This window comes from Filicampus tigris, chromosome 21 (assembly GCF_054856515.1).
Source record: "Filicampus tigris isolate MCC_2025a chromosome 21, RoL_Ftig_1.0, whole genome shotgun sequence".
Classification (NCBI taxonomy): domain Eukaryota; kingdom Metazoa; phylum Chordata; class Actinopteri; order Syngnathiformes; family Syngnathidae; genus Filicampus; species Filicampus tigris.
In genome coordinates, this window is record NC_141237.1 from 8,033,401 (window position 1) to 8,058,812 (window position 25,412).

Below are 25,412 nucleotides of genomic sequence, written 5' to 3' on the forward strand. Positions count from 1 at the left end.
GAGGAGGAAACATCACATCACGCTTAAGGTTGTCAACTGGGAAGCATTTATACGAACCTCCATTAACAAAGCTCCACTTACATTCACAAACCGGGTTTTATACAACCTCAGTGCCCCTGACGCCGAAATGACCCCCGAGTCTTTGGATTGGATTCACCTCAGGTTGTAATAGCAGTATTTTAATTTAGTGGGACTGTATTCTCCCCTACACGCCATATTAAACACAGAGGTGGTTTAATAGGCTTTACTTTTTTCTGTCACAGAATTAAAAAAAAAAAAAAAAAAAAAACTTACAGACTCCAGCCTGTTCGACATCCAGATCACATGGTCCTAAAGTATGAACAAGAACTTCACTGATAAAATCCCCCACCCACCACAACACTAAGTCAACCTTAAAGAAAACATTATCTGGCATTGCACATGTTCAGAAAATATAAGGATATCGTGGGGGGGGGGGGATATTAGTGAGGAGTTAAGTCCCATTAGGTCTGAGCTATAAGCTATGCCATTCCAGGCTAGGCCATGCGGGCCTCCTGTCATCTAAATGGAACGGGATTTAATCCAGTGCTTCCTGTCAGACTGCAGGGCTCTCAGGTTCCACCTCTGGTCCAAATTACGTCTGTCCGTCCCAGACTGCCACACCAACCGTCACCCTCTCACTCACCCCCCTTCCCAACGTTGCCTTCATCCCCAACCAGTTACAATGCCCCTAAAGAGTACCAGATACCCCACTCACTGAGATACTGAAACATTTGGGATAATTTCCCACAGTGGAGGTAAAAAGATAAACATCGACGAACAACCATTCATATATGACAACATAACTATATACTCAGTATTGTAGTACATATTTATAATCTAAAAACAGTTGAGTTAAAATAACACCATTTTGGGTCAGAGAGGGACAGATTCACTACTTGGGTCATTTTGACCCAACTTTCTGAAATGGGTAGTTTTGTATTAAACGTCCCCCCAAAAATGGGCTGTTTTGTACAAAACGACACAAGAAGGTGGGTCAAATTGACCCAATTAATGGATCGGTCCATTTTCGACCCCAAATTGTATAAGTATACTCTAAAAACTTTTGGGTTAAAAATAACTCAATTTTGGGTAAAAAATGAACCAATCTGCAAATTGGGTCAATTTGACCCACCTTCTTGCATTGTTTTGTACAAACCCCATTTCGGTGGGTTGTTTTGTACAAAATTACCCATTTTATGCTGTTGTTTTTGCAGAAAACAAACCAGAACGTTGGGCCAAATTGACCCAAGTAGTGGATCCGTCCTTTTTTGACCCAAAATTGTGTTATTTTGAACACAACTGTTTTTAGAGTGAATTACATGTTATATTGTGTTATATACAATACACGTATGTATATTTTGTATTGTAGTGCATTGTGCCTTTTTAGACCCTTAGAGGATTATAGATTACGATGCTGTATTTCACCAAAACATCAACATATGGTCTCATTTACAATAATTATTTAAATGTGTTAACACAATCCATCCTTTTTTCACATAAATGTGTGCAAAAACCATAGGTTACGACACATTGAAGTTTTCAGCTTACAGGGCAGAAAAATGTTTAACATAGAGAATTTATGTCAAGTGTTAAAAAAATATCCTTGGTCAAAGGAGGAATGTAAATGTCGTTTCTTCTACCATGGCCTCAACCCCCCCCCCCCCCCCCCCACCCCGGTCCTGACTGCAGACAGCAGAGGTCTGCCCAACGTTGAGGAGACAGCTTTAATTTGCTTCTCGTTCTAATGCTCCACAGATGAAGGACGCCACAGTCGCCTTAACCACACAGGACGTTCCTGGCTCCTGAAATGAGCGAGTCTGCGGTGCAAAAAAAAAGTTTCAATTTGACAATGTTGAGAGGACAAAAGTGACGGCTTGAGAAACTATAAGTAGAGGCCGCAGTAAAAGCATTTTCCTGTCCACAGGGGAGTTAAGCGAGTAGAGAGTTGGGGGGAAATTATCACAAAGATCTCTTTAATGGGGGAGCGAGGAGAATTAAAAAAAAAATGAAAAAATAAAAAGTCGTCAGAGCGGCCACAAAAACCCCACAGTGGGGGGAAAAAAACAACAAATCAAACCCAAAGCTGTCTTCCCCAACTCACATGTTAAAGAATGGTACAAAATAGCCACTATGTGATGCTTGCTTAATCATATCTAGAGGGCAAATGAAGTGACATTTAAGCTACATTCAGCATAAACAAGCCCAAAGAGCTCAAACAGCTACACGAGATGGATAACAAAGCATGGCGTATGTCTTATCTGAAAGCTCTTAAGGACTTTAAATGCGCTTTTGTGGCTTGAACTTCACAATCTGATAAAGGCGCTGTTTTTTTTTTTAGTCCGAGGGGCCCAGTTCGAGATGATCACCGTACACGTGGTGTGTGTGTGTGTGTGTGCGTTGGAACAACAATGGCTCTTCTTAGAGAGCCTGTAACCACGTGTCTGAGACCTTGACCCCCGGCAGTAAACAATGTTGCCACCTGATGACGAATAGCAGATCAAGCCCCCGCCTGGATCTATTTCTCGCGGGCTTCTAACTCCATAGTGTTAAAGAGTTGACTGGAACTGCTCCAAAATGATCACATGCCAGTTAGTAAAATGTCCTAGTTGTAAACAAGACAGAATTGACTCCTCTTTTTTGGGGCTTTTTTTGTCTGCCGCCCAAGTAAGAGACGATTTATTGCCATGGCATCATTTACTAATTTGACCTGTCATACAGTACGTTCATTGTTTGTTAAGATCACGTTGCCATTTCCAGTTCAGCGGGGCCACAGCAAAGAGCGCGGAGAGGAAGCACTCTGTTTGTTTTCGCTCGACCTGCTCAGATGAAATCATCCGAGATAAGTCTTCGCCTTAACATATTTACATCTGGAAGTCAACTTGCAAACGTCTCAGGACAGGAGAAGAGGCTCTCCGGGGATTTCATTCAAGAGCTTTTTAATATGATTGGCCCCTCATCCAGTCGGTCTCTATCATCCACTCCTTTCCTTTCCTCTTTTTGGGCGAGGTTTACATTTTTACATTTTAACTCGTGTTTTTCACGCCTCTCGCCTAAAGTCAGCTGGGATAAGCTCCAGCTCACCCGTGATTCAAATGAGGACAAGTGATTTTAAAAATAGTACATTTTCAAAACAAAGTTTCATTTGATGGCAATAAAGTTGGGAAAGTATCAGATGTTAATTTAGGCCCACTGCTTTATGATTATTGGTATTTTTGGCAAAGAAAAAAAAAAAAATCACCACTGTCGGTAGTCACTTAGCAGACTAGCATCCCTTCAACAATTACTTTTCGGACTGTAAATCACACTTTTGTCATAGTTTTCCTTCTCCTGTTCTTGGTCTCGTTTTTTTTTTTTTCTTGTTTAAATTTTTCATTCATGATGCATTTTTTGACAGGTGTGACTTATACAGTAGTTGCAATTTGTCATTTGCCTGCTGCAAGACCGGCCCTTCTGTTCCAAAGCTCGAGTCCTTACACTTGAGCTAGCGCTGCGCCCCAAAATATCTTTGCAACTATGTGAGGAACAAACTCACAAACTTCAGATTATGAGACCTACTGCAATAACAACTTTGCACCCAACAGTAGTTGTTTATGTCCATTTTGAAATTTGTGCATGGAGAATAAATAAATGTGCATGTACAATATTTCAATTGGGGGAATACTGTGTGTGGTAGTAATTTTTTTTTTTTTTTTTTGTGACACCATGTCTTGTGGCGTGCTGTGCGCGTAGGACGATGTTAATACGTATCAGGTAGTTCCCAAAGGGAGCCATGTTTATCCTGACAGACAGTTGGCTGACGCTGTTGTCTGTATCTCTTATTTCCCGGTGAAATACACATTCAACAGAAGCGCACATCTAACATACAAAAATAAAACCTAATAAACCTAATAAAACACGTCTGTTTATTTTCCACGCATTCTGCTTCGGTTATTTGTCACGAGAAACTAGAAAATCCTCCCCAATTTCTCATGGCCATCGAGACATTTTCCCCAAAACATTCCCAGGGAAATGTCATAAACTGCTCCGAGGAGTAATTACCAAACGTTGCCTAACATACAGCAGCTCCTACATGCGATTTGACAAAGGCCCTGGGCACTACACTGAACATGTGGTTGCTGTGTCACTAAACGAAGGCTTGAACATAAACAAATAGATCCATTCATTTTGTCAGGAGGAGGGAACTTTAGTGCTCCGCTTGCTTTTATCAAATACAAACTCCTTTGGCAGCATGAAGTAATAGGTCTTCTCTGGCAAAATACGTCAACATGGTGTATGGCTTGATTCGACAAAGCCAGAATAAACACCAGATGAAGCGGGGGCTATAAAGTACGTAGAAACTGCAGTCAGGCTTTACTATTTAGTCTGTGGGGTTCTTTTAGTCAAATTTACCAGAGTTGCACTGCAGGAGATAACCGGGGCTCGTAAATACTCGGCTGTCGTCATCTCTGCTCTTGGAAATTGGATCTGTTGCTACCTTCTGACCTCTTTAGATGAAAAATTAGTAAGGCAAGAACATGGCATAGAAATACATGCGGCAATGAATTACGCCATTTTTAACTCAAACCATACTCAACCTCCTCAACGCTTTCAGTGACGACTGACAAGCTTTTTTTTTTCAAGAATATGTTCTATGCAAGCCCACTAGTTGAAACAGGGCATTCTGATAAATATTGCATTTGTGGAATAAGTGTTAATCCACTTGTTTTTAGCCATCTCTGGGGGTGGCCATTTTGTCTTCTGTCGACTGAAAATGACATCACAACTCCTCACAATGACCAATCGCGGCTCAGATTCAGAAAACAGGTCCGTCGGGATTGGTCGTTGTGAGCAGTTGTGATGTCATTTTCAGTCGACAGAAGACAAAATGGCCGCCCCCGGAGATGGCTAAAAAATGAGTGCATTTTGCTGCTTAACTTATGTTCCGCAAATGCAAAATTAATCAGAATGCCCTGTTTCAACTAGTGGGCCTGCTGGGACCATATTCTTGAAAACAATATGTTTGGGTTGACTTCCACTTTAATCACATTGTTCTTTTTGAACTAAACGGATATCTGTTTCATTGTAAAACGTCATTAAATTTACAGTGAAATTTCATCATCTCAATTATCCTACGAATGGAAAAATAAGTTACGTTTATTTTCATCCCACTAAAAACAGCATAAAGTGGAAATTTGTAGTGTTTGAACTCTCTCCCGTCTCAGCAGGGTTGCACGTCACTGACGTAATCATCACGCGTCGCATGAAATGATAAAATTGACCAAAACATTACATTATATACATAAATTTATTACATTATAACATACGAGGCATTGCAATGAAAAACATTTTCACTAAGATATTTTGTGGGAAACTCTTTCATTGCATGCATATGCAGATTCATCACTCTAAACCGGTGGGAGGTGCCTCCACTTACATGGCGTGTAAACAGTGGAGCGTTAACGCCCTCGTGATCGTGACATTACTTGTTGTGCATTAAATTAAAACAACAACAACAATAAAAGACTCATTAAAGAAAGCGGGCATGTAACTGACGATTCATTTTGGATTGCCAACATTCGCCGGTGTCCGGGTCATGACGTCATGCGCTTCTGCTGATTGTGCTGAGGTAAGGTTAAATACCGACCACTCGTACATCCGTCTTTTGTTTGATTTCGTTCTGGGGCCACATCATGGTGTATTTCGACTTGTATTGCTTGCCATGACCATTTATATAAATGATACGTGACGTTAGAGGCAGCTGGGTTCCCAAGACGCGCTACGACTAAAAACAAGCGCAAGAGTCCTACAACGCACATCGTCTACTAATCACTCATTTTCATAAACTTCGACTACAAATGTCACCTTTTGGCTGACGGGAAATAAAAATAAAGGCCTCAAGAAAGGTATTTTTTGGAAAATTCTCAAAATCGATTTTTCGAACAATTTTTCAATAACTCTTAATTAACCTCTGTTTTGCTTGTAAAATGGGAAAAACAACAAAACAACATGTCTTAACTAAACTCAATATATGATCCTTAGCATTAACATAACTAAATTCAAATGGACCGCACTTTAGTATTGGAAGTAATCCCCACAAACCAAACGGTGTTTTATCATGCATCAAAATGTATCTTGAGGCTTGTGTATGGAGGGATAAGAGCCTCTTTGCTTCAGGCCCAGTAATCCCGGGGATCTACAGCCACAATGAACACACATCAGAGTGAACAGGCAAGTATCCAGTCCCAAGGCTAGGCTGTCAGCTCAAGGTGCATATCTCCATTCCATAGAAAGACACACTGGCCTTCTGCCAAGCCAAATGGCTTTGTGCAAGCTATTACCATCGGCCTCCAGCACGCACACCAGCTTTGGGAGGTCACCACACCTCTGGGTGCCCTTCATACTGCTCGTGATGTATGTTTATCAAATTTACAGCATTCGGTCGCCATGGTACCTTTTAGTTTGTAGATGTTGTTGCTAAGTATCAGGCAGAAAAATGTGCTTAAAATCTTAACTATGTTCTCACTAGATCATTCTCCCAGAATAACAAAGCCATTTTACACTTGTAAATGCATGTATTCCTCTACTTACAACTTTTCGGTTTAGAAACATATTGTTGAATTAACAGGTTTCTGACAGCGCCAATTAAACCTGAGTACAATGAAGCCATCCATTTTCTATGCTGCTTATCAGGGGTGCAGGGGGAGGTGGAGCCTTTTCCGGCTGGTTTGGATCGCAAGGCGGACAGCAACCCTGGACCGGTCGCAGGTCAATGACAGTGCACGTATAGAACACACACATTCACACTCACATTTGGACATTAGCAGCGTGGGAACAAAACTCACGCTGTCAGATGAGTTGGCCACAAGTTCAGTATTAGTATCTTTAGAAATGTAAAATGTTTGATACAGCTTGTATTGGATGTCATTATACTGAAACGTTTTGCTTGAAGAGTTTACTTGACCAGTAAACATTCCCAATATTTTTCTTTTTCTTTTGGGGCATAATTTATATCTCACTGCTAACAGCATTCTGGGGTAAATGTTTAGATGAGGGGGATGAGGTAAATGAGGATGTGCACTGAAGAGTCACTTTTATCCATTGGAAGGAAGTGAATTAGCTAAATATTTAGAACACATCCTCTTTTAGTGGGTGTCTTTTTTGGGCAGGGGAAGATTTATTTCTGCAGGCATGCAATTTTGACAAAAGAATAAGTACTTTTTGTTCCCTAGAATTACAATCTGTTTATTTCCATGAATTCTTTATTTGTTTGTAACTCGGAATGGCTAAACAGCCCTCGAGTATCCGTGATATTATTTATGCCACAGATACTTCACACGAAGGCCTCAATAGAACACAACTATTGTACCAAATTAGTTTGGAGGTTTATAAATGATATGTCAAAAGCTGGAAAGAATGCACAAACGACCTCTCCCAGTTCCGTTGAACTCAACAACCCCAACTTACTTAAGATATGAAAACAACAACAGTTTTACACACTAATGTAGGATGGGTAATGCAACCATGACAGCGGTTGTAAACTGGCATACAATTTCTCATGAATTTTTTTGGAAAGCCTTCAGGAAAATCGCCATGTGAAGCAGTGGGGAGATTTTGCTAATTATTGACTTTTTATGCCATTTTTACTTCAGAAGGGATACACGGTGCTTCTGGATTTGCATGGACTGAGGGTACACACAATGTCCATTTCTGTTTTACAAGATAGAAGAGACTCTAATATACCATATTGTAGAAATCACTATATGCTAAGGTAACTGTTTGTATTTTTGAAACTTTCAGGTCAGGTCAAAAGAAGAATGGCTGCGCCTACAGTGGGCGGTGTCCACCCATATGTAAGTGTTAACTGCTTCCATGTGTGTTTACACCTCATATACTCTTCCAACATGGAACTGCAGTCAAAGTGGGTATACGGCCTCTCCTTGGCTCCAAATGCAAACTGCTGCATGATGTTCATGAAATATACAGTAGTTTAATGAAACACTACCCTTGTGAGCTAAAAGGACACCCCCAAAGGTGGAGACAAATTGAGTCACTGAAAGCTATAGAGCGGGTTGTCTCCATTTTAATCATTTTAAAGTACTAAAAAGAATAGAGAAAAAGCAAATCTTCCAGATGAATATTTGTCAATTCAATGCAAAAATTGGGGTAACTCCCATTTCCAAGATGGCCGCAACCATGAAACCAGGCTTCACCTCCTGCAAAAAACATCCCAGACAGTGAGTTTGACAGAAGAGTCAGAAAGTAAGTCGTGCTTTAGCCTGGGTGCCAATGCATCTGGATGTTAGTAGAAGTGAATGTTATTTATAATCGTTCCTGAAATATTGATAGATCTGACAGATGTTTGGAATCAGCTAAAATCTGAGGGAAACCACAGTTTCTGGAGAAAAAAACATCCAAGAAGTAATCATTGCCATATAAATCAGCAAGATATAAATAGCCGAGATCTTAATGCAGCCGTTAGGCCTCTTTGGCACATAACTAGATAGCTCACTTGAGCTAGGTTACCCGTTACCTTTCTACTTGGTTCTACTTGGCCTTCCCTGTCTGTGGTACTCTTTGGCACAGTTAATTGTTGAATCCAGTTAAGACGGTGGAGTAATACGGTTCTTATATGGCCTAGACGAAATCACCCCACTGCCTGTGTGTGGGAGCAACTAAGATTATAACAACTACCAGGGCTGGGCATTTTATTGAAAATTGAGCGTCCGTTATTCGTCGTCCGTCTGCAGCGTGGGTATCTTTCCGTCGTCCGTCATTCGCCTTTTTTTCCGGGGGGAAAAACAACCGTCCGTCAGCATCCAATAAATGGTTCAACAGTCTTCTGTTTTCAGTTTCCAAAGATACAGTCTTGTGGTAGTTAATATTGCGAGCATTAAAGATGAAATGACTGGCAGAACTTTTCACATCCGTAACACTGAAAATTACTCTCTCGCAAAATGACAATTGAGTTGGCTCGGTTGGAGTTTGGAGTTTGAAATCTACATCAATGCAAATCCAGTAAGCAGTAAGTGACGTGCTGCTAGTGGTGGGGCGCAGCAGTGTCGCTTCGAAACAAATTGGGGCTCTTTTGACCGCAGCCGGTCGGCTACCTCATTAAATTTGCATGTGAATACAAACAGCTTGACTGCCTAGTGTTGCACAAAATGGCCGATGCTAATGACCTTGCTGTGGCTGCTGGCTTCGGCAATTGTCACGACCCAAATGACTGCTGGAAGTCGGTGGGAGAAGGGTGTGTGTGCGTGCGTGTGTGTGCGTCTAGTGATCTATGTGGAGGGTGTAACTAACACAAAACCAAGTGTATGTCAATATCATCGGATATTAGGGATGAAACGATATCCAAACATTCCGATACGCTAGTATCACGATATGAACCTCACGATACAATATTAGCACGATAAAGTGGATAGGTTCGCGATATAACAAATCTCACGATATTGTATAAAAATGTACGATATTAAAAAAAAAAAAAAAAAAAGAAGTGGTTGACCCTTTGAGCTGCACACAAATTATTTAACAGCACAAGGATTTTCCCCAGAAATTAACTGAAGAAAAACTTTTTAAGATTGTCGGCTGTAAGTGAAACTTTTCAAATACACAAAAAGAAAAATACGTTTGTTTTAATTGTTATGTAAATACCGCCCCCCCCCCACCCCCCCCCCAAGGTAGACACGCTCATTGTCTCGTCTCAGTGCCACCTAACTTTGAGCCAGCAAAGTGGACTGAGCCTAAAGCAAACAGCAGTCACATTAGGCAGGCCGAGCAGAGGACATTGTTATGATTGCATGTGTAATAGTCCTGGGGGAGGCCCCCGACTATAGCCTGAGCCCCCTGCTAATGCAAGCTGCCGCTAAGTGGTTAGCTGCTAATAGAGTTTTCCTGTCCTAATGGAAAGAAACAAGGATCAGCTCAGCGCTTAGAAAAACTATTCAGTGAGACACAACACTAAATGACCGACGAACTTTCTATTGTGAACGACAGATCCTTAGGTTTTTTTTTTTCCAATTAATTAAACTACTCTGTATAGTACATTGACAGAAATAAAGTCAATTTCTGTTCGTCATGGTACATGGACGATGGCTAGACTTAAAGTTAGGATTTTTAACAGTTTTTCCGGCAGATATTGCAATAGCAGGGACAGTGCTGCCTGTCTGGCCAGTAGACAGGCCAACACATATCTACCAACACCAGGAGAACTCTTAAGCAGTGCGCAAGGAAAAACTAATGATCTCTGAGAAGAAGCAAAGAGACTGTAGTAGGAGTAGCTCAACCACAACACAAGGCCTTACTGTTCAGTTACCCCCCCCCCCCCCCCACACACATACAGATGATCCTGCTAGGCACACCTTTGCATCCTGCATTACACACATCTTGACCTGCCAAAATATGTCCAAAGCTACAAGAATACACTTTAAGGAATAAGCTACAAGACAAAAAAACTCCATTAAGTCAAATAAATAAAAAGTCACTTTTAATGAAGTCTTTCACGCTCACAATCAAGCTTATAGTCTGATCACACAGAGCAATGCAAACATTCATCTAAAACAAGACACACGGGTCAGTTTTGAATCAGACAAAAATATATATATTTTTTAAATCTTTACAATAAGCTTGAATGTACACAGAGGAGTGTGCGCACCTACAGTCATTTTTTTTAACTCCTCAAACAAGTTCTTGTACCCTGGTGTCAGTGTAAAAGTTGTTTTTTTTTTCAGCAACAACATTTTTTTTTTTTTCATACAAATGTGCAAAATTCGGATTGATGTGGAATCCTTCAGCGCTCAGTGTACAAGTCCAGGATCCTCGGGTGCTCTCACTGCACCTCACAGTCCCGCCCGTTTAAACACGGCTCCTCGCTGCTTTGCCTTTTCATTTTTCAAGTAAAGTGCTCCTCTAGCAAAAACCACACGGCATGAGATCAGTCTCGTATTTTTTTTGCCACTGGTAAAAATAAATGAAAACACAGACGCAACAGTCCAATGGCAGAAAAATATGGGAATGTTTTTTTCCAGAGTAAAAAAAAAAAAAATAAAAAAACAAGTCTGCAACACTTGAGGGCCACTCCTGGACAGGAAGTCATACAAACTCCAGTTTGCCGTGGCCACTGTACATCCCCCAGTGGACAAGGGATAATATCTTATCATTGCTCAGGTCCGCCTGTCTCATCTTATCACATGTCAGACAGCAGTTTTCATGACCTGTGACTGGCACCATGCATTCCAGGTCCAGCTTGGCCACGTGGCCCTTCTTGGTGTGGTGGCCGTGGAAGCTGTAGTGAAGCCGCGACAGCATCTGCTGCCGCTGGTCCTGCAGCCGCTTGTTCTCGCTGCGCAGCATACGGAGCGCCAACATGATGAGCAGCACCAATATGAGGCCACCCGCGATGGGCACTGCGATGACGGCGGCTCGGAACCACACTTCCTTGGCCGAAGCTAGCTCCTGAACTCGCGTCACCAGGTTTCTGTTGTTGCTCTCTGGCTGGTACCGGTTATGATCTGCATACAGAGATTGAAAATTAGTAAGGTAAACACCCATTTCCTACTCGATTAAAGCTTTTATGGGGACATCTCTGCTTTCCAATACTTAAGCCAGTGGCGAACAACCCCCACCCCCCCATTTACACAGGGACATTTATGAAATCAATCCTATTACATATTACAATCATTTGTGTAAATGTTTGTTTTTAGATTTGCACGGTGGGCTGGGTCAAATGCACTCGACAGGCTTCGCGTTACCCACCCCTTGAGGGGGAAAAAAAACAGGAGCAGGGGCAAAAACAAATGAGTCACCTTGTCCCTACTAACAGCCAAAATTAATTCGACTTGATACAAATGGGTCAAAAAAAAAAAAGAAAAATCCTACATGCAGACCGTCTCAGTGGGAAAATTACAACAAGAACATGAGTTGAAAAATCCAAGTGCTTGAACTGATCATTTCCCTCCTCCTCACATGCAAAGGTTTATTCTGTCAAAAAACAAAGTTCTGTAAAGCTTGGGAGCAGAGAAATAGTAAGAGGGGAGGGCAAAGCTGGGCAATGAGAACATAAACAAAAAAATGTTTGAAGAAACCAACAGTTTAACTTACTGCTTCGGGCACAGGAAGGCAGAAAAAAAGAAATCATAAAATTCCCCCAGAGAGATCACGTTCGAATTCACTTGGAGAGCTTTTTAAATGTTTAATTCCCCCTGAAAGGCAAATAAACATTTTCTAACAGTGAGTGTTTCTACTCCTCTTACCTGTAGAGTCCCTTGTGTGTGCCAGGTCATGCAGGCCCCTGTAGTTACACATGTCGTCATGGCAACAGTCCAGCGTGGCGGCACCAGCGAGGGCGTCTGCGCCCCTCTGGTTGCTACAGATGTCGCCGGCATTGGCGATGGGCTCTAAACACCCGTGTGTGAGGGGAGAGTTTGAGCTGAGTGGGTCCAACACCTTGGTGAAGCAGGCGTTCAGCTCAGACTTGCACATGTAGCCTGTGGCCACACAGTGCGGCGCGTCACAGTAACACCTTATTTCTCCTGGTGGGTGACAGAAAAGTGAGAGGATGGTTAGTTGAGGATGGATATGTCGCCACTTTAACACTTGTCAGGATTCTTGAGCCATATGGTCCTCCAAAATCATATCATTTCAAGTTGTGCCTGTCGGGCGCCTTTTGTGAGATTTTTGTTTGGTCGTCTCTCTTGACACTTTCTCAAATGTAAAATATGTGCCTTGGCGCAATAAAGATTTGGAAACACTGCTCTAATACAATCCTATTGACATCACTCCATCTTATATCGCATTTCTGCATCAGTTAAGCTTCATGTGCCATTTTTACTAAACAGGAACTTGGTAGCATATAATTAGTGGTTTGTCCACTAAAGTCAATTTCTTTCAACTCAAATGGAAACTCATAAAGCGGGAGTTGGGGGGTTCTGAGTGGCGGCAGAGGCTCCTTTTCCCATTTGCACGCAACCAAGCTTCAGTTGTGGCTTCCTTGCCGACGAGGAGGCGGGGGGCGTGGGGGGTTAGACTGACACACCGATGTCCCGACTTCAAGAGTGTGCAGCTACCTTATCATTACGACTGCCTGCTGCTTCAAAACCAGACCCAGTCATTACTTCATCCGTGACCTCTTCTCTTTTACAGCATAGGCTCGCAAGTCACATTAGTGTTTCTACACCAGTGTTTTTCAAACTTTATTGATCTAAGGCACATTTTTCTATTAGAAAAAAATCTCATAGCACATAACCATACAGATATGTCACAAAAAGTGTATACATAGTTTAATTATGTAATGCCTGCAATCTAGTGTATCAGCATCTGCCTGTCACAGTTAGTGATGTAAGATCTTTACTACATAGCTATTTTTTTTTTTATTGGATCATTTCCCTATGCTAAACCTACACTATTTACACTACACTATTAAATGAAATACTATACTGTAGATATGCCACTGCACCAATGTTAGCGATAACTTCTTAGCAGAAGTTTACACTGTAATAAATCTGACAGTGTTTTTGCATTTTTTGATAGTTCTTGTATTTAACCTCAACGGATTATTACAGATTGTGATCTTCTGTTGTTAACAAGGGAGGGAGAAAAAAAATAATCATTGTATCTCCGTGCCAGTTCTCTCCTCTTTGAATGCAACAAATTTCAGTGCAGGAGCACATTCATTAGATCAGTGTTTTGCCTGGGAATGATTGGAGCAGCAGGGCCCGGCAGGTCATTTGGAGAATATTTCATTAGAGAGGAGAGGCCCCTTTGTGGGCTGAAGCGGGGTGAGAGAGGAGGGGGGGTCGACCTGAGCACGGAAGCTTTTTGGCTCCGTTCACTTTTTATTTGAATGGCAGCTTTAAAATTGAGTTACACTGACAGTATCCTTGGGGAGACAATGCAACTAAATACGTCATTGACTCTTTATTATGAAACACAATGCGTTAACGTAGAAAAGTGCACGGAATTAAGAGTGCAACAACTATCTTTTAGACTATGAAAATAACATTAGGACGACACATTTTAAAGACCATTTGCTGTAATGTTTTGTTAGTGTTTGTATTCGGGAGAATGCTGCAATTTGTCAACATTTAAGCATTTGTGGATTTCTGACATTTTTTGTCGGAAACGGCAACTAAGTAACGTGGCACAGAGACCCAGCGCAAAATGTATACCTTTCGTGAGAAGAATAGCCATGGCGCAGAGTTCCAGTTGCAGCCAAATCGAAATTAGACTGAAGTGACGATCCATTGACGCCAACGTTGATGCGCAACACGCGCTTGTGTGTCCACAACTAGACGCACTGACGTCCCTGAGCCAAGAGCTGGCCGTGAAAAAAAAGAAAAAACGAACACGCTTTACATGGAGCTACGGAGAAAAATTGGCCATTCCTACTCAAAAACAAAAAGTAGACATAAGTAGAAAAAGACTCCGCGATGCTTCCTCAAAGCATACAAAAGTTGCTTTTAAAAACGGCCCCACATTACAAGAGAGTCAAAAAGCACTGTGTCTACTTCAAGTCCAAAGAGGGGGGAAAAAAAGAAGATATAGTCCTGTTGTGAAGCGTGTCAAATTATACAGCTGAAACACTGGTCCGTCGTTTAGGCTTTCTTTCTCTGTTACCGATTATGTTGAAGCATCATCTAAGTATTCCTGGAAGGAGAATTTGTTGAAAATGAGGGACAATTCCGTTTTGTCAGACAGTACGAGCGTACTCGAAGTAGTCAAGATATAACAGAAGAAATAGCTGTGGTCTGCTAGAACTCCGCCCCTTCCAGCTGATTGGTCAGCCTGTCTGGAAAGTTTGTGACAATCATCTACCCGATGTCCTTCATTTCAAAATAAAGTAATTTTATTAATGAATGTGGGTGGGTCCTATACCGAGATGCTCAATACCCGCCCCCCTCTAACAACACCAATAGTAATCATAATAATAATAAAAATAAAATATGATTTCATTGTATTGAAAAAACACCCAGAGTCAGGACACCTGGAACGTTTGTGAATATCTTGTTGCCGGTTCATTCCTTTCAAAATAAAGTCATTTATTTGATTCTGGTACTGTGCTGTGTGTTTTCTATTCAATTGATGACAAAACCTCGCTTTAAAAAATTGCAGGGTCCATAAAATTACGTGATAAAAAGAAATTGATAATCTGATGTAAAGATTTATTCAAGGGGCTGTACAGTGTTGCCTGTATGAGGTTATATATTCAAATTTCGGCTTTGGTCTTCCTTTATGTTTCCACATTCTCTCCTTGCTTGCTTTGGTTCTCTCTGGATACACCACCTTGATCCCACATTCCACAAACATACATGTTAAGTTCATGAAGACTATAAATTGTCCATGAAAGTGAGTGTGAATGGCTTTTTGTCTCAAAGTGCCCCTGTTTGAAATGAAATGACTGTATTTAATATATCTTGTCACCCCTGACAACAATAACAAAAGATGTAATTTCACTTTGTTTTTGTCTTTGTGGACATTTTATTCAAACAATGCATGCTGGCATGTTTTTTTTTTCAAGGGCAAGCTGTGAAACCAATTGCTGAATTGAATAGTTACAATTTCCTTGACTGCATATTCCCTATGGTAGGGAGATGTGGTTAATGCTCAGTTTACGACTTCATTTCCATAGTTGATTAAAGAATAAAACTTTAAGTGATAGTTGAAGTAAACACATGTTAAAATGCTACATTAATTTCAATTATTTGCCAGTGTTTATGCATCAATGATGGCCCTCTACCATAAATACTGACATCCCTCTGTGAACAAACATTCTCCGTAGAGCATTTTTCATCATTGGTGTACTTATTTAATTGCAAAGGAAAACCTTGGCTCTTTTGGGATGTATGTTTTAGGTCATCACTGGGTTGAGTCACTTTACTTTACTCTACCTTGTCACGAAAGTGTGGCCAGTGTTTGTACCTGCAGCGTCATCCCTATTTCGGTAGCCAGGTTGACGCCGGACTGAACCTTCAAGCCTTCAGGCGACTATGGCTGCTATTGCCACTTTAGGGAGGAGCGGACAGTCGTTAAAAGAAATTAGCAATCCAAAAAGGCTCATGGCGCCACTGAGACGACAGCACACACGCGCGCGCGCACGCATTCGCACTGACATGTCACAATCTGCAATGCAAAAATCGAAGACACGGATTTAGCAGTAAAAATGCATTCTAATTTCTTTAAAATATTTGTTCAACTTCAAATGAGTTAAAAGTGATTTACATGCACTATGACTAAAGCAAGTTAAATGGCTGCAATAAGTGAAGCCTTGACGCGTTTCTGCATGAAGCCAACCGCCATCTGAAAATGAGGATGCAACTTTAGTGAAAAAATACACATGACAATTACAGCAATTATCTGCAATTCAGAGAGGCGCCAGTCCGGGGCTGTGTCAGCTATGCAAGGAAACTGCTGCATATAGAAATGTCTGGAGTCCACCAAGTACTGCTTTCTGTCTTAAAACTGTCATTTCAAGTGTATTATTCCTTCTTATAATTGATCTTAACGTAGTAGAACGTGCTCATTTGCACAACGTGGACAGCGAATTCGCTGTATTGTAGTTGCTTTCTGTTTTAGTCTGCAATGTTATTTTGCCATCTAGTGGTGAGAAGTGGTAGAAGCACCATCAGTGTGCGTAACCACTAATTTGATTCACTAATTCAACTGTACTACATATTATCTATGTACCTTAAATAATTTGACACTAAATCTGTCGATGCTGTCACATAAATAATGTTTAAAAATAGTTGTAGTGATTAGTAGTGTCGGCAGCATGGCAGCCTCTTAGGTTGCATGTTCTCCTCGTGCTTGTATGGATTTTCTCCGAGCAATCCGACTTACTTCGACAATCCAAAAAGATGCTTCTTGGGTTAATTGAAGATTCTAAATTCAATTGTCAATAGATGTGAATGTGTGCCCCGCCTTTGGGCCAAAGCCAGCTGGAATAGACGACAGCTCAGTTTATTTGCAGGATGACGCTACATCAGCGCTAGGGGGTGCTATGGCCCCGTCAGCTCCAGCATATTATTTTCTCTTTTATCGCTATAGTTGGGTGGCATGACTACAATTGTAGCACTTTGAAGCATAAAATAAACAACAACAGCTTACTCACAAAGTGTATCTGTTTTTTTTCCCCAGCTGAGAGGATGAGTGTTAACAAGCTTTAGGCACTGGGGGGTTATTGATGCATTGCAAATGACCTTTTCTGTGCCTAGTTTCACACATGGTGGGGGGCGGGGGGGTGGCTTTGTTCGACAAAAGCCACCCCTGCTGCTTAGTGTCTGTTGACATGATGGGTGTGGGTCTGCAGGTAACATCTACCTATGAGCAAAGCAAAAACACACCCCAAAACAACCCCCTAAAGAAACCCCTTGGCTTACATAAATCATAATGGACTAAAAGTGGCCATATTTTGATTAATATCTCCACTTTGAAAATGTGGAGACACACCAGAGCAGACAAACATCCTCTAACACCTCTTTGGCTTCCACTCCTCGCTTTGATGTGAGCCATATCAAGGATGGAGCAGGAGACAGGCAGACTGTCTCCACGCTCCTCGTGATAATGGACTGAATATTCCTTGCATTAGACCCCACACTCCATGCAAACAGTTTGAGGTGCAGGAAGATGGTTCACAGCAGCTTTGATGATAAAGACTGACTTTTAGGTTCCGCATCCCAAAGCCTTGATGCAGACTTTATCTTGAGTCAGCTTTGAGAGAGAGGTAACTGATGGCATTCACTGCTGTGTTTACGTTTATGGAAGGAAGGGAGGCTTTTGTAGGTAGCTGTGTTGGATCGTCGGGAGGGAGTGAGCTGTTAAAGTGGCACGGTATATTGAGATTGTGTCATTTGTGATCTCTATCTTTGAAATTGAATGAAATGTCCGCATTGTAAAATTCAATGCAAGTTGGAAGGTACTTCAACGTCTTCCTCTCAATAAGTGCGCACTGAAGCTCCCATTGAACGGTATACAACAGTGACACTTTTTTGACCATGTATATAGTAATGTGTTTTTTGGGGTGGGAAATGACCACGTATAGTTAGGCGTAAAAATGTCTTACCATACATTGTCTTTTTTTTTTTTTTTTTAGAAAAACACCTTCTTAGAATACAATTCAACCCTTACCATCAAAGCATCTTAAAACAACTGAATTTAAAATGTGTGACTGTGTGTGTGTATGTTTTGTTTTTGACTGAAGCAGACAAGAAGTCACTTTCTTTATTAAAGCACTTTATTCACAATCACCAATAAAGCAACGTAACAAACGTACACTGACTCTTTGTCGTTTTCCTCTTCAATTTCAAACCAAGTTGACATAGCTAACTTCATGATGTCATCCATCAGGAATGAGTTTGCAATTTGCAAACACTGGTGGGATGGGATTATTTGTTTTATTTGAGTGTTGTCAATTTAGTTCACGGGGGACGTTAGCGGTGTAAATGACCGCGTCAAGACGGATGCCAAACATTTCAACTGTTTGGATGTCTGCAAATACGCACCAAAAAAAATTCGAGATTTCTCCATCAAGATGGCAAAATGGTATAAGATTCGGCATGTGGTTCCGGCGATACGGGTTCGATCCTCACTTTGGGTTCCATTTACAAATTAAATGGTGAACGAAGCAAGAATCGAACCGGAGTCTCCAGAACACCAACTAACGTCATTATCCATTGGGCCAAATCGGATGTTAACGAACTCTTTGATTGTTCTTATTTAAGGTTTGACGCATGGGTGTCACCATAAATACAACCCAAAATTTCGAAATTCCTCCGTCGAGATGGTAAAATGGTATAAGTCGTGGCATGTGGTTCCGGCGACCCGGGTTCGATCCTCATTCAGTGTTCCACTTACAAATTAAATGGAGAATGAAGTGAGATTCGAACCCGAGTGTCCAGATCACCAAACGTTGTCATTATCCATTGGACCAAATCGGATATTTGGGAACTCTTTGATTGTTTGTATTCAAGGTTTGACGCATGGGCATTACCATAAATACACACCAAAATTTCGAAATTTCTCCGTCAAGATGGTAAAATGGTATAAGGCATGGCATGTGCTTCCGGCGACCCGGGTTCGATCCTCATTCAGCGTTCCACTTACAAATTAAATGGAGCATGAAGTGAGATTCGAACCCGAGTATCCAGATCACCAAACTTTGTCATTATCCATTGGACCAAATCGGATATTTGGGAACTCTTTGATTGTTTGTATTTAAGGTTTGACGCATGGGCATTACCATAAAAACACCCCAAAATTTCGAAATTTCTCCGTCAAGATGGTAAAATGGTATAAGACATGGCATGTGCTTCCGGCGACCCGGGTTCGATCCTCATTCAGCGTTCCACTTACAAATTAAATGGAGAATGAAGTGAGATTCGAACCCGAGTATCCAGATCACCAAACATTGTCATTATCCATTGGACCAAATCGGATATTCGGGAAATCTTTGATTGTTTGTATTTAAGGTTTGACGCATGGGCATTACGATAAATACACCCCAAAATTTCGAAATTTCTCCGTCAGGATGGTAAAATGGTACAAGACTTGGCGTGTGGTTCCGGCGACGCGGGTTCGATCCTCACTCAGTGTTCCGTTTACAAATTAAATGGCGAACAAAGAAAGAATCGAACCAGAGTCTCCAGAACACTACGTATTGTCAGTAACCACTTGGCCAAATTGGATTCTGAGCACCACTTTCTTTGGGTGTATATATATCTACATATTTTGAACATTCCCACTAAAATATTTGATGAATATGACTAAGAGACCCGGTGTTTGCACATGAGCAATGGTAGAGTGGTAAGCGAGTTGACGTGTCATCCGTTGCGAAGCGGGTTCGAATCCCGTTGGTGTGAGGTTGCTCATCCCGAAACATACTGTTCCCGTTTTTTTTTTCCATGTCATGTTACTCCTTTGCAATCTGCTTTCTGTGTTAAGTGATTTTTTTTTTTTTCAGGAAATGACGTCATCATCGGAAACCTATTTAAGTAAGGGCAAACGGGCTAATCATTCTTTCTCACCTCCGACAGGCTCTGGTCGTCCACGTCCTTCTGCTCCTCCGCACGCAGCTCCACAAGATCATCCAAAACTGAGACAAGGTGAGTGTGTCATGCATTAAAAGCCTTTTAAAACGCCCACACCCTGAACGTAAAGTAACACTTTTGGCTTTGTTTTTTAAGCAGTAACATGCTAAGGTAAAACGTTTGCTCTGGCGTTGGCAATTAACGTCTTCTATGCGTGCATGCTGATTACATTGATGAACGCAATAATTTCAGCATTTAACCAAAGGTAAGTTCACTTTTGTTCAACAGTAATGCAGGCACTTTGTGGGACGATGACTAACCAAGCATTTGCAACTTTTTTTTCCCCCCCAGCATCGATCTGGACGAAAGCGCCGTTTTGGGCTGTCCACGGGTCCAAAAAATAAAATGGACCCTAAAACGCCCGACTTCCAGTGCGTTCTCATCTGGATTCAGAAGTAAGCAATTTTAATCAAGTGTATCTAATTGTTTCGTTTTTTTGTCCACAGAACAGAACTGCCAGATTGCCAGCATCCCCTATTTTTAATGTAAGATATCATTATTAAACAGACGAAATCGAGTATTTTTTTTTTAATTTTTTTAACAGTCTCACATCTTGAATACATTGGCTCACTTAAAGTCAGGTTGCTCAGCCACTAGCTTGCAAGGCTGAACATTTAACAGTAGCATGCTTGTTACCATGTCTTTCAGGCCACCGTGCTGTTGAAGAGACGTCCAGCTTTGCTCTCCTCACTGGTAAAACACGTGCAGAAATTTTGACTAATTAATTCAGCAGGTGCTGGCCAGGGGGCCTCCTCTGACACAATCAGCAGAGGTGTGTCAAATGCAGGTACAGAAAGTAAAAACCCTACCACAGTTTGGATTTAGCCACAGGTGCTTCTACTTAACCAGGTCCGGGGAGCTCGTTACCTGCTGGTTGAGTAGAAACACCTGTGGCTAAAGCCAAACTGTGGCAGGGTTTTTGCTTTCTAGGCCTGGATTTGATACACCTGAGTCATGCACTCAATGACAACACTAATTGTTTATTTGTTTTTTTTTAAACGCGTTTCGCTGCAGGAAGAAGGCCGAGCCAAAATTCTGGATCAGACTGAGGGAGGGTGAGGAGACCTGGTGACTTTCCAGAAGCATCCATTGCCAACTTTTTTTTTTTCCCCTCCTTTTTCTGCAGTCATGGAGCTTCACTGAGAGCTGTGATGTATGAACAGTCCTGTCCACCTGGTGGCGCTGAAGAACCTGATCCATTCAGCATGGATCAACTTGTGACCTCCTCTTTAAGGTTCGGACCTGTTGCCAAAACTTGATGAATCCAAGTAGTTGACTTGGTCTCGGTGGTGCTGGTGCAGGCCATCAGGAAACATGGCATCATGATCAACATGCTGACAGGTGAGACAAGCTACCAAAAACTCTGTTTTAAGAGGATTCATCTGCTCTTTCTTTGACTTTGCATGCAGTGTAGCTTCCAGTAAGAGTGCCGCCAGGGACTCTGCCAGTGAGGCCCTCGACCTGCCGGGCGAAGAGACAAATGCTACATAAACATGTGGAAGGTCCTCAAATATGCCTACATTTTCAGTGTTGAGACATGCAAATAAAAATTCTAAATAGCAGCTTGACTGGTCTCGTTTTTTTATCCATCCTGGAGAAGTCTCCTCACCAGTCCAGTTTCAGGAGCTCTGCCTGTTCAATGTTCATCGCGCTCGACCAGCTGCTGCAGGAGAAAGTTCAAGTCTACAGTGAAGTCAACCAAAATGAGTCGCCATGTTCCTTGTCATTACAGGTACAACACTACATTCATGCCATGACAGTTGCTGATGCTACAAGCTTTGACTCACGTGTCTTTGTCCACATGCTGGTCGGTGCGCTCCTTGCTGGCCAACTGTCAACTTCACATCATCCAACTTGAATGGTGCGCAGCAAGAATCTTGCCATGGTGTTCACGATGACTGCATTAATGAAGAGCTCCTGCAGAAGCGTACAGTCAGACGTAACTGCGTTTCTGGTAAGTCATAATTGGTGTCTACTCACATGTTGTCATGCAGATGGAGCCACTGGAGTGCTCCAAGGTGAAACGTGACCCAGTGCGTCTGCATGAGGATGAGCCCACTGCTGGTAAGAAAAAGGTAGTGTTCCAGTTGTCTCGACAAAGTTGAATTTTTGTTCTTGTGTCCAGTGTGGCGCACGATCAAGTACCTCCTCACAGCCCGAGACCAGCGCAGAGCTGCATTCCAGCAACACTTTAGCTTTTCTTGTTGCTTCCTCATCCACAAGGTGCTGAAGCCAAACTTTGGGGCAGCCTGTGAAGTGGGAGACATTTACACTTAGACGTTATGCTCTTTAAATGCTTTCCATTGCACAATCCTCATGACAACTTTTTTCTTCCCCTTTCTAGGCAGCGAGGAACATGATCAGCTTCCACCATAAAGCAGCTGTGAACACTTGTCTGGATTGCTGGTAGGCTACAAGCCCAAAACGTATTTTTCTGCACCATACGTTGACTTAACTTTTGACTGACGGATGTCTTTTTGTCTTAGGTCCACACGCTTGTCCAGGTTCCTCTCGCTGGCCGACCACTTCACCAAGCAAGGTCCCGACGCTTGTCTTCGTTCTTCTGGCTGGCCGACCACTTCACCAAGCGGCAACAAGCAGACTGTCATCCAACTTGCAACTTGTTTTTTATGCTTTGTGATTGTCTACTCTGCAAAATAAATAAAGCTTGATTTACAAACAACACTTTAACTCTCAACTCCATTCTTAAACACATCATAAAAATCTAACTTTATGAATCTTAAATTAAAAAAACAAAAACCTAAAAAAAAAAAAAATCCAGAAATTTTTTTTTTCTAAATTTTTTTTTTTTCTAAATTTTTTTTTCGTAGGTTTTTTTGGAAAGAAAGACTGGAAAGTGGGCGTGGCCAGGCGGGCATGAAGCTCCCTGATTCGCTGATGGCTCTGGAAGTGGGTGGAGCAATTGAGATACAACGCTCTGATTGGTCGAAAAGTGGGCGTGGTTATGCAAATGAGCAGCGGCGTGATTGGTGGGATTCGGAGTGGGCGTGGCCATGTGCATTTTGAAGCGCTGTGATTGGTCGGTTTTGTAAAAGTGGGCGTGGCTATGCAAATTAATGCATTCTGATTGGTTATGCAAATTCGAGCTGCTCCACGATTGGTTGAAGCAAAATTGGACGGAGTTGGGAGGCGGTCCTAGCAGCAGATAGGTTTTCGGTGGCACTTTTGAGTCTTCAGGTCAAAGTTGCACTTCAGTCACTACATGGGACACAAGTCTTTTACTGTTCCCCTCCATCTCACATGACTCAAAGCTCGATGAATTTAAAGATTTCTCGAGTTTTGAGTCATGAGGAGACAAACAGGAGTAGTAATGTTACACTTGGGTCCACAGTAGCAGTGACTGATGTGCAACTCTCACCTCAAGACTTCAAGCAGCCTTTGAAGAGTTTTCCACCGCAGTGACCAGCATGCATGAAAGGCTTTAAATGAGGACAGATTTACAAGTAAAAAACAAAGACTCATATTCAAGTTGAACAATTTATTGTGCACAAAAGCTAACATAATTTAAAAGCATTTTACAGTCAATGTTTGTGTGGGCTAACTCAGGTTGCACACACAAACATTGACGACAAGCAGTTTAAGTTTTGTGTGCTCGACAAGCTCATGTGTGATGTCACTTACTTCTAACGACACACGCAAACTTAGTAGATGTGGCGCCAAGGGGGACGGGAGCACATCTGACATCTCTCACAGGGACAAAAACTAAGTGCCAGCTACTGCACAACATTATCATCACACACTTCTGGACATGTTTTAAAATGACACTCATATGAACCAGGTTAGTTAAAAAAAAAAAAAATTACATTATTCTTTCAACTGACTTGGCCCACATCATTGTCATTTAAAAACATGTCCAGAAGTGTCTGACGATGTTCGACATAGACAACCTATGTGTGGGCAGAAGCTTAAGTTGAGTGAGAGAGAGGTCGGCGCACTCACATCCACCTTGTGGTGCAAGGTGACATCACACATTAGCTCCTCAAGCACACAACACTGCTTAATACTCACACGGGCCGAAATGCAGGTTGATGTCCCTTCCGCATGTCCCACAAGTCTGTCGGCTGCACCTTTGAGCCCCAAGCCTCCTCCATCCGGTCAGCCTGAAAACAAAAGCAGTGAGTAACACTCTTCTGCACAGAAAAAAAGATTTAAAAAAAATAATAATCTTAAGATTAAAGTCGTACTATTAGGAAAATAAAGTGGTGTAGTTTCACTTTGAACACATACATTTTCAAATGTGCCCACACAAGTAATGCATCTGTGTGAGCAATCAGCAGCTGGCTTTCTCTCCTCACCTGACTTCCAATGAGCAATTCATGCTCCTTTCAATCAACTGGTCAACCAGGGCTTCAAAGTCCACCCACTGAAAAAACTCAGTTTACATGCTAAAATATTGAGTAGTTCAATATTGTTCAACTGTACACAAAAAGTCAAATTACTACAACCGCCAACAAACTGCTCCTCTATCATATCCTTGACCTCCCCTTGTGAAGATATCACTTTACTCTTGTCATTTTACAACACTACATTATCTAAAAAGTCTATGACTTTCTATTTTATCAAAAGTATACAATTTCTTAAGTTGACAATGTAAAATGACAACTTCAAATCTCGTAGCACAATTATTTTGTTTGTATTCAAATGTGGAACTATTCATTTAGGAAATAACAGATTCAATTGTCCGTGAATACAGTCTTGGACTCTAATGTTTGATTTTTTTTCAGGATCAATGTATACATTTCATGACATTCTGAATAATTTAAAGTTGTTTTATTTATTTTATCTTTTCTTTTATATATATATATATATATATATATATATATTTTTTTTTTTTAATGTAATGGCTTTTCTATTTAATGACAAGGCCAAATAAAGAGCCTCCATACCCCAGCACAAAAAAAACTACCATTGGTCACCAACCTATCATCAAGGCACCTCTCAGTGAAGATGCACTTCTACACCACATACTCGAAGGTTTGGCACATTTGTTTTATACAGATAAAACAAATTTGAAGTTCGGCTGTCAGCTCTCCTTTCACTGCTTTTTAATGATGTTTTAAGTTTTTGCCATGGTATCGCTTCCTTATTTTGTCTCCTTTTAAAGTTTTATAAAATAATTGACCTGATTTGTCAGCCCTTGCTTGTTACCAGTGCAAAGGTTACTGTCGAGCCCTGCAATTGAAGGGAGGAGAAAGGTGGTGACAATAAGTCATTCAAAAAGTTGTTCAATTAATTAGTAAAAGGCAAGTTGTTGTTTTTTTTACTATGGTACTGGACGGGATGGGAGGGGAGTGAAAATATACTCCCGTGTCA

At 41.5% G+C, this 25,412-nt stretch overlaps 1 protein-coding gene and 4 long non-coding RNA genes across 23 annotated transcripts; 3 read left to right on the forward strand and 2 right to left on the reverse strand.

The window, feature by feature from the left end:
- The first annotated feature begins 5,406 nt into the window (after nt 1–5,406).
- Nucleotides 5,407–11,579, forward strand: LOC147127463 (uncharacterized). 2 transcript variants are annotated; one of them, XR_015084519.1, is made up of 5 exons: nt 5,407–5,626; nt 6,175–6,228; nt 6,691–6,765; nt 7,798–7,850; nt 11,239–11,579. It is a non-coding gene; the product is annotated as an uncharacterized LOC147127463 (long non-coding RNA). The 2 variants fall into 2 exon arrangements; XR_015084518.1 differs by lacking the exon at nt 6,175–6,228.
- On the reverse strand, nt 10,470–14,759 carry bambia (BMP and activin membrane-bound inhibitor (Xenopus laevis) homolog a). The gene is made up of 3 exons (XM_086021491.1): nt 14,166–14,759; nt 12,252–12,530; nt 10,470–11,510 (listed from the first exon to the last, which is right to left on the reverse strand). The coding sequence occupies exons 1-3, from the start codon at nt 14,239–14,241 to the stop codon at nt 11,092–11,094; spliced, it is 774 nt and encodes a 257-aa protein (XP_085877617.1). The 5' UTR covers nt 14,242–14,759; the 3' UTR covers nt 10,470–11,091.
- A 5,208-nt stretch (nt 14,760–19,967) lies between these two features.
- On the forward strand, nt 19,968–21,640 carry LOC147127465 (uncharacterized). Of its 16 annotated transcripts, XR_015084540.1 has the most exons (9): nt 19,971–20,093; nt 20,175–20,283; nt 20,370–20,449; nt 20,525–20,563; nt 20,727–20,865; nt 21,093–21,133; nt 21,205–21,231; nt 21,313–21,419; nt 21,488–21,640. It is a non-coding gene; the product is annotated as an uncharacterized LOC147127465 (long non-coding RNA). The 16 variants fall into 16 exon arrangements; XR_015084531.1 differs by lacking the exon at nt 21,313–21,419 and having other exon boundaries at nt 19,968–20,093; nt 20,178–20,283; nt 21,205–21,312; XR_015084539.1 differs by having other exon boundaries at nt 21,093–21,231.
- Nucleotides 21,493–22,333, reverse strand: LOC147127466 (uncharacterized). Of its 3 annotated transcripts, XR_015084546.1 has the most exons (5): nt 22,224–22,331; nt 22,059–22,139; nt 21,866–21,995; nt 21,688–21,741; nt 21,493–21,539 (listed from the first exon to the last, which is right to left on the reverse strand). It is a non-coding gene; the product is annotated as an uncharacterized LOC147127466 (long non-coding RNA). The 3 variants fall into 3 exon arrangements; XR_015084547.1 differs by having other exon boundaries at nt 21,866–22,136; nt 22,224–22,333; XR_015084545.1 differs by having other exon boundaries at nt 21,866–22,139.
- Nucleotides 22,334–22,402: 69 nt separating this feature from the next.
- Nucleotides 22,403–22,763, forward strand: LOC147127467 (uncharacterized). The gene is made up of 2 exons (XR_015084548.1): nt 22,403–22,484; nt 22,565–22,763. It is a non-coding gene; the product is annotated as an uncharacterized LOC147127467 (long non-coding RNA).
- Nucleotides 22,764–25,412: the final 2,649 nt, after the last annotated feature.

Bases quoted from the DNA above. Each gene is read 5' to 3' on its own strand.
- bambia (XM_086021491.1), bottom strand. From the start codon at position 14,241: ATGGATCGTCACTTCAGTCTAATTTCGATTTGGCTGCAACTGGAACTC. The intron at 12,531-14,165 runs GTATACATTTTG...GTCACCCACCAG, and splicing joins GGCTATTCTTCTCACGAAAG to GAGAAATAAGGTGTTACTGT. The intron at 11,511-12,251 runs GTAAGAGGAGTA...CTCTGTATGCAG, and splicing joins ACACACAAGGGACTCTACAG to ATCATAACCGGTACCAGCCA.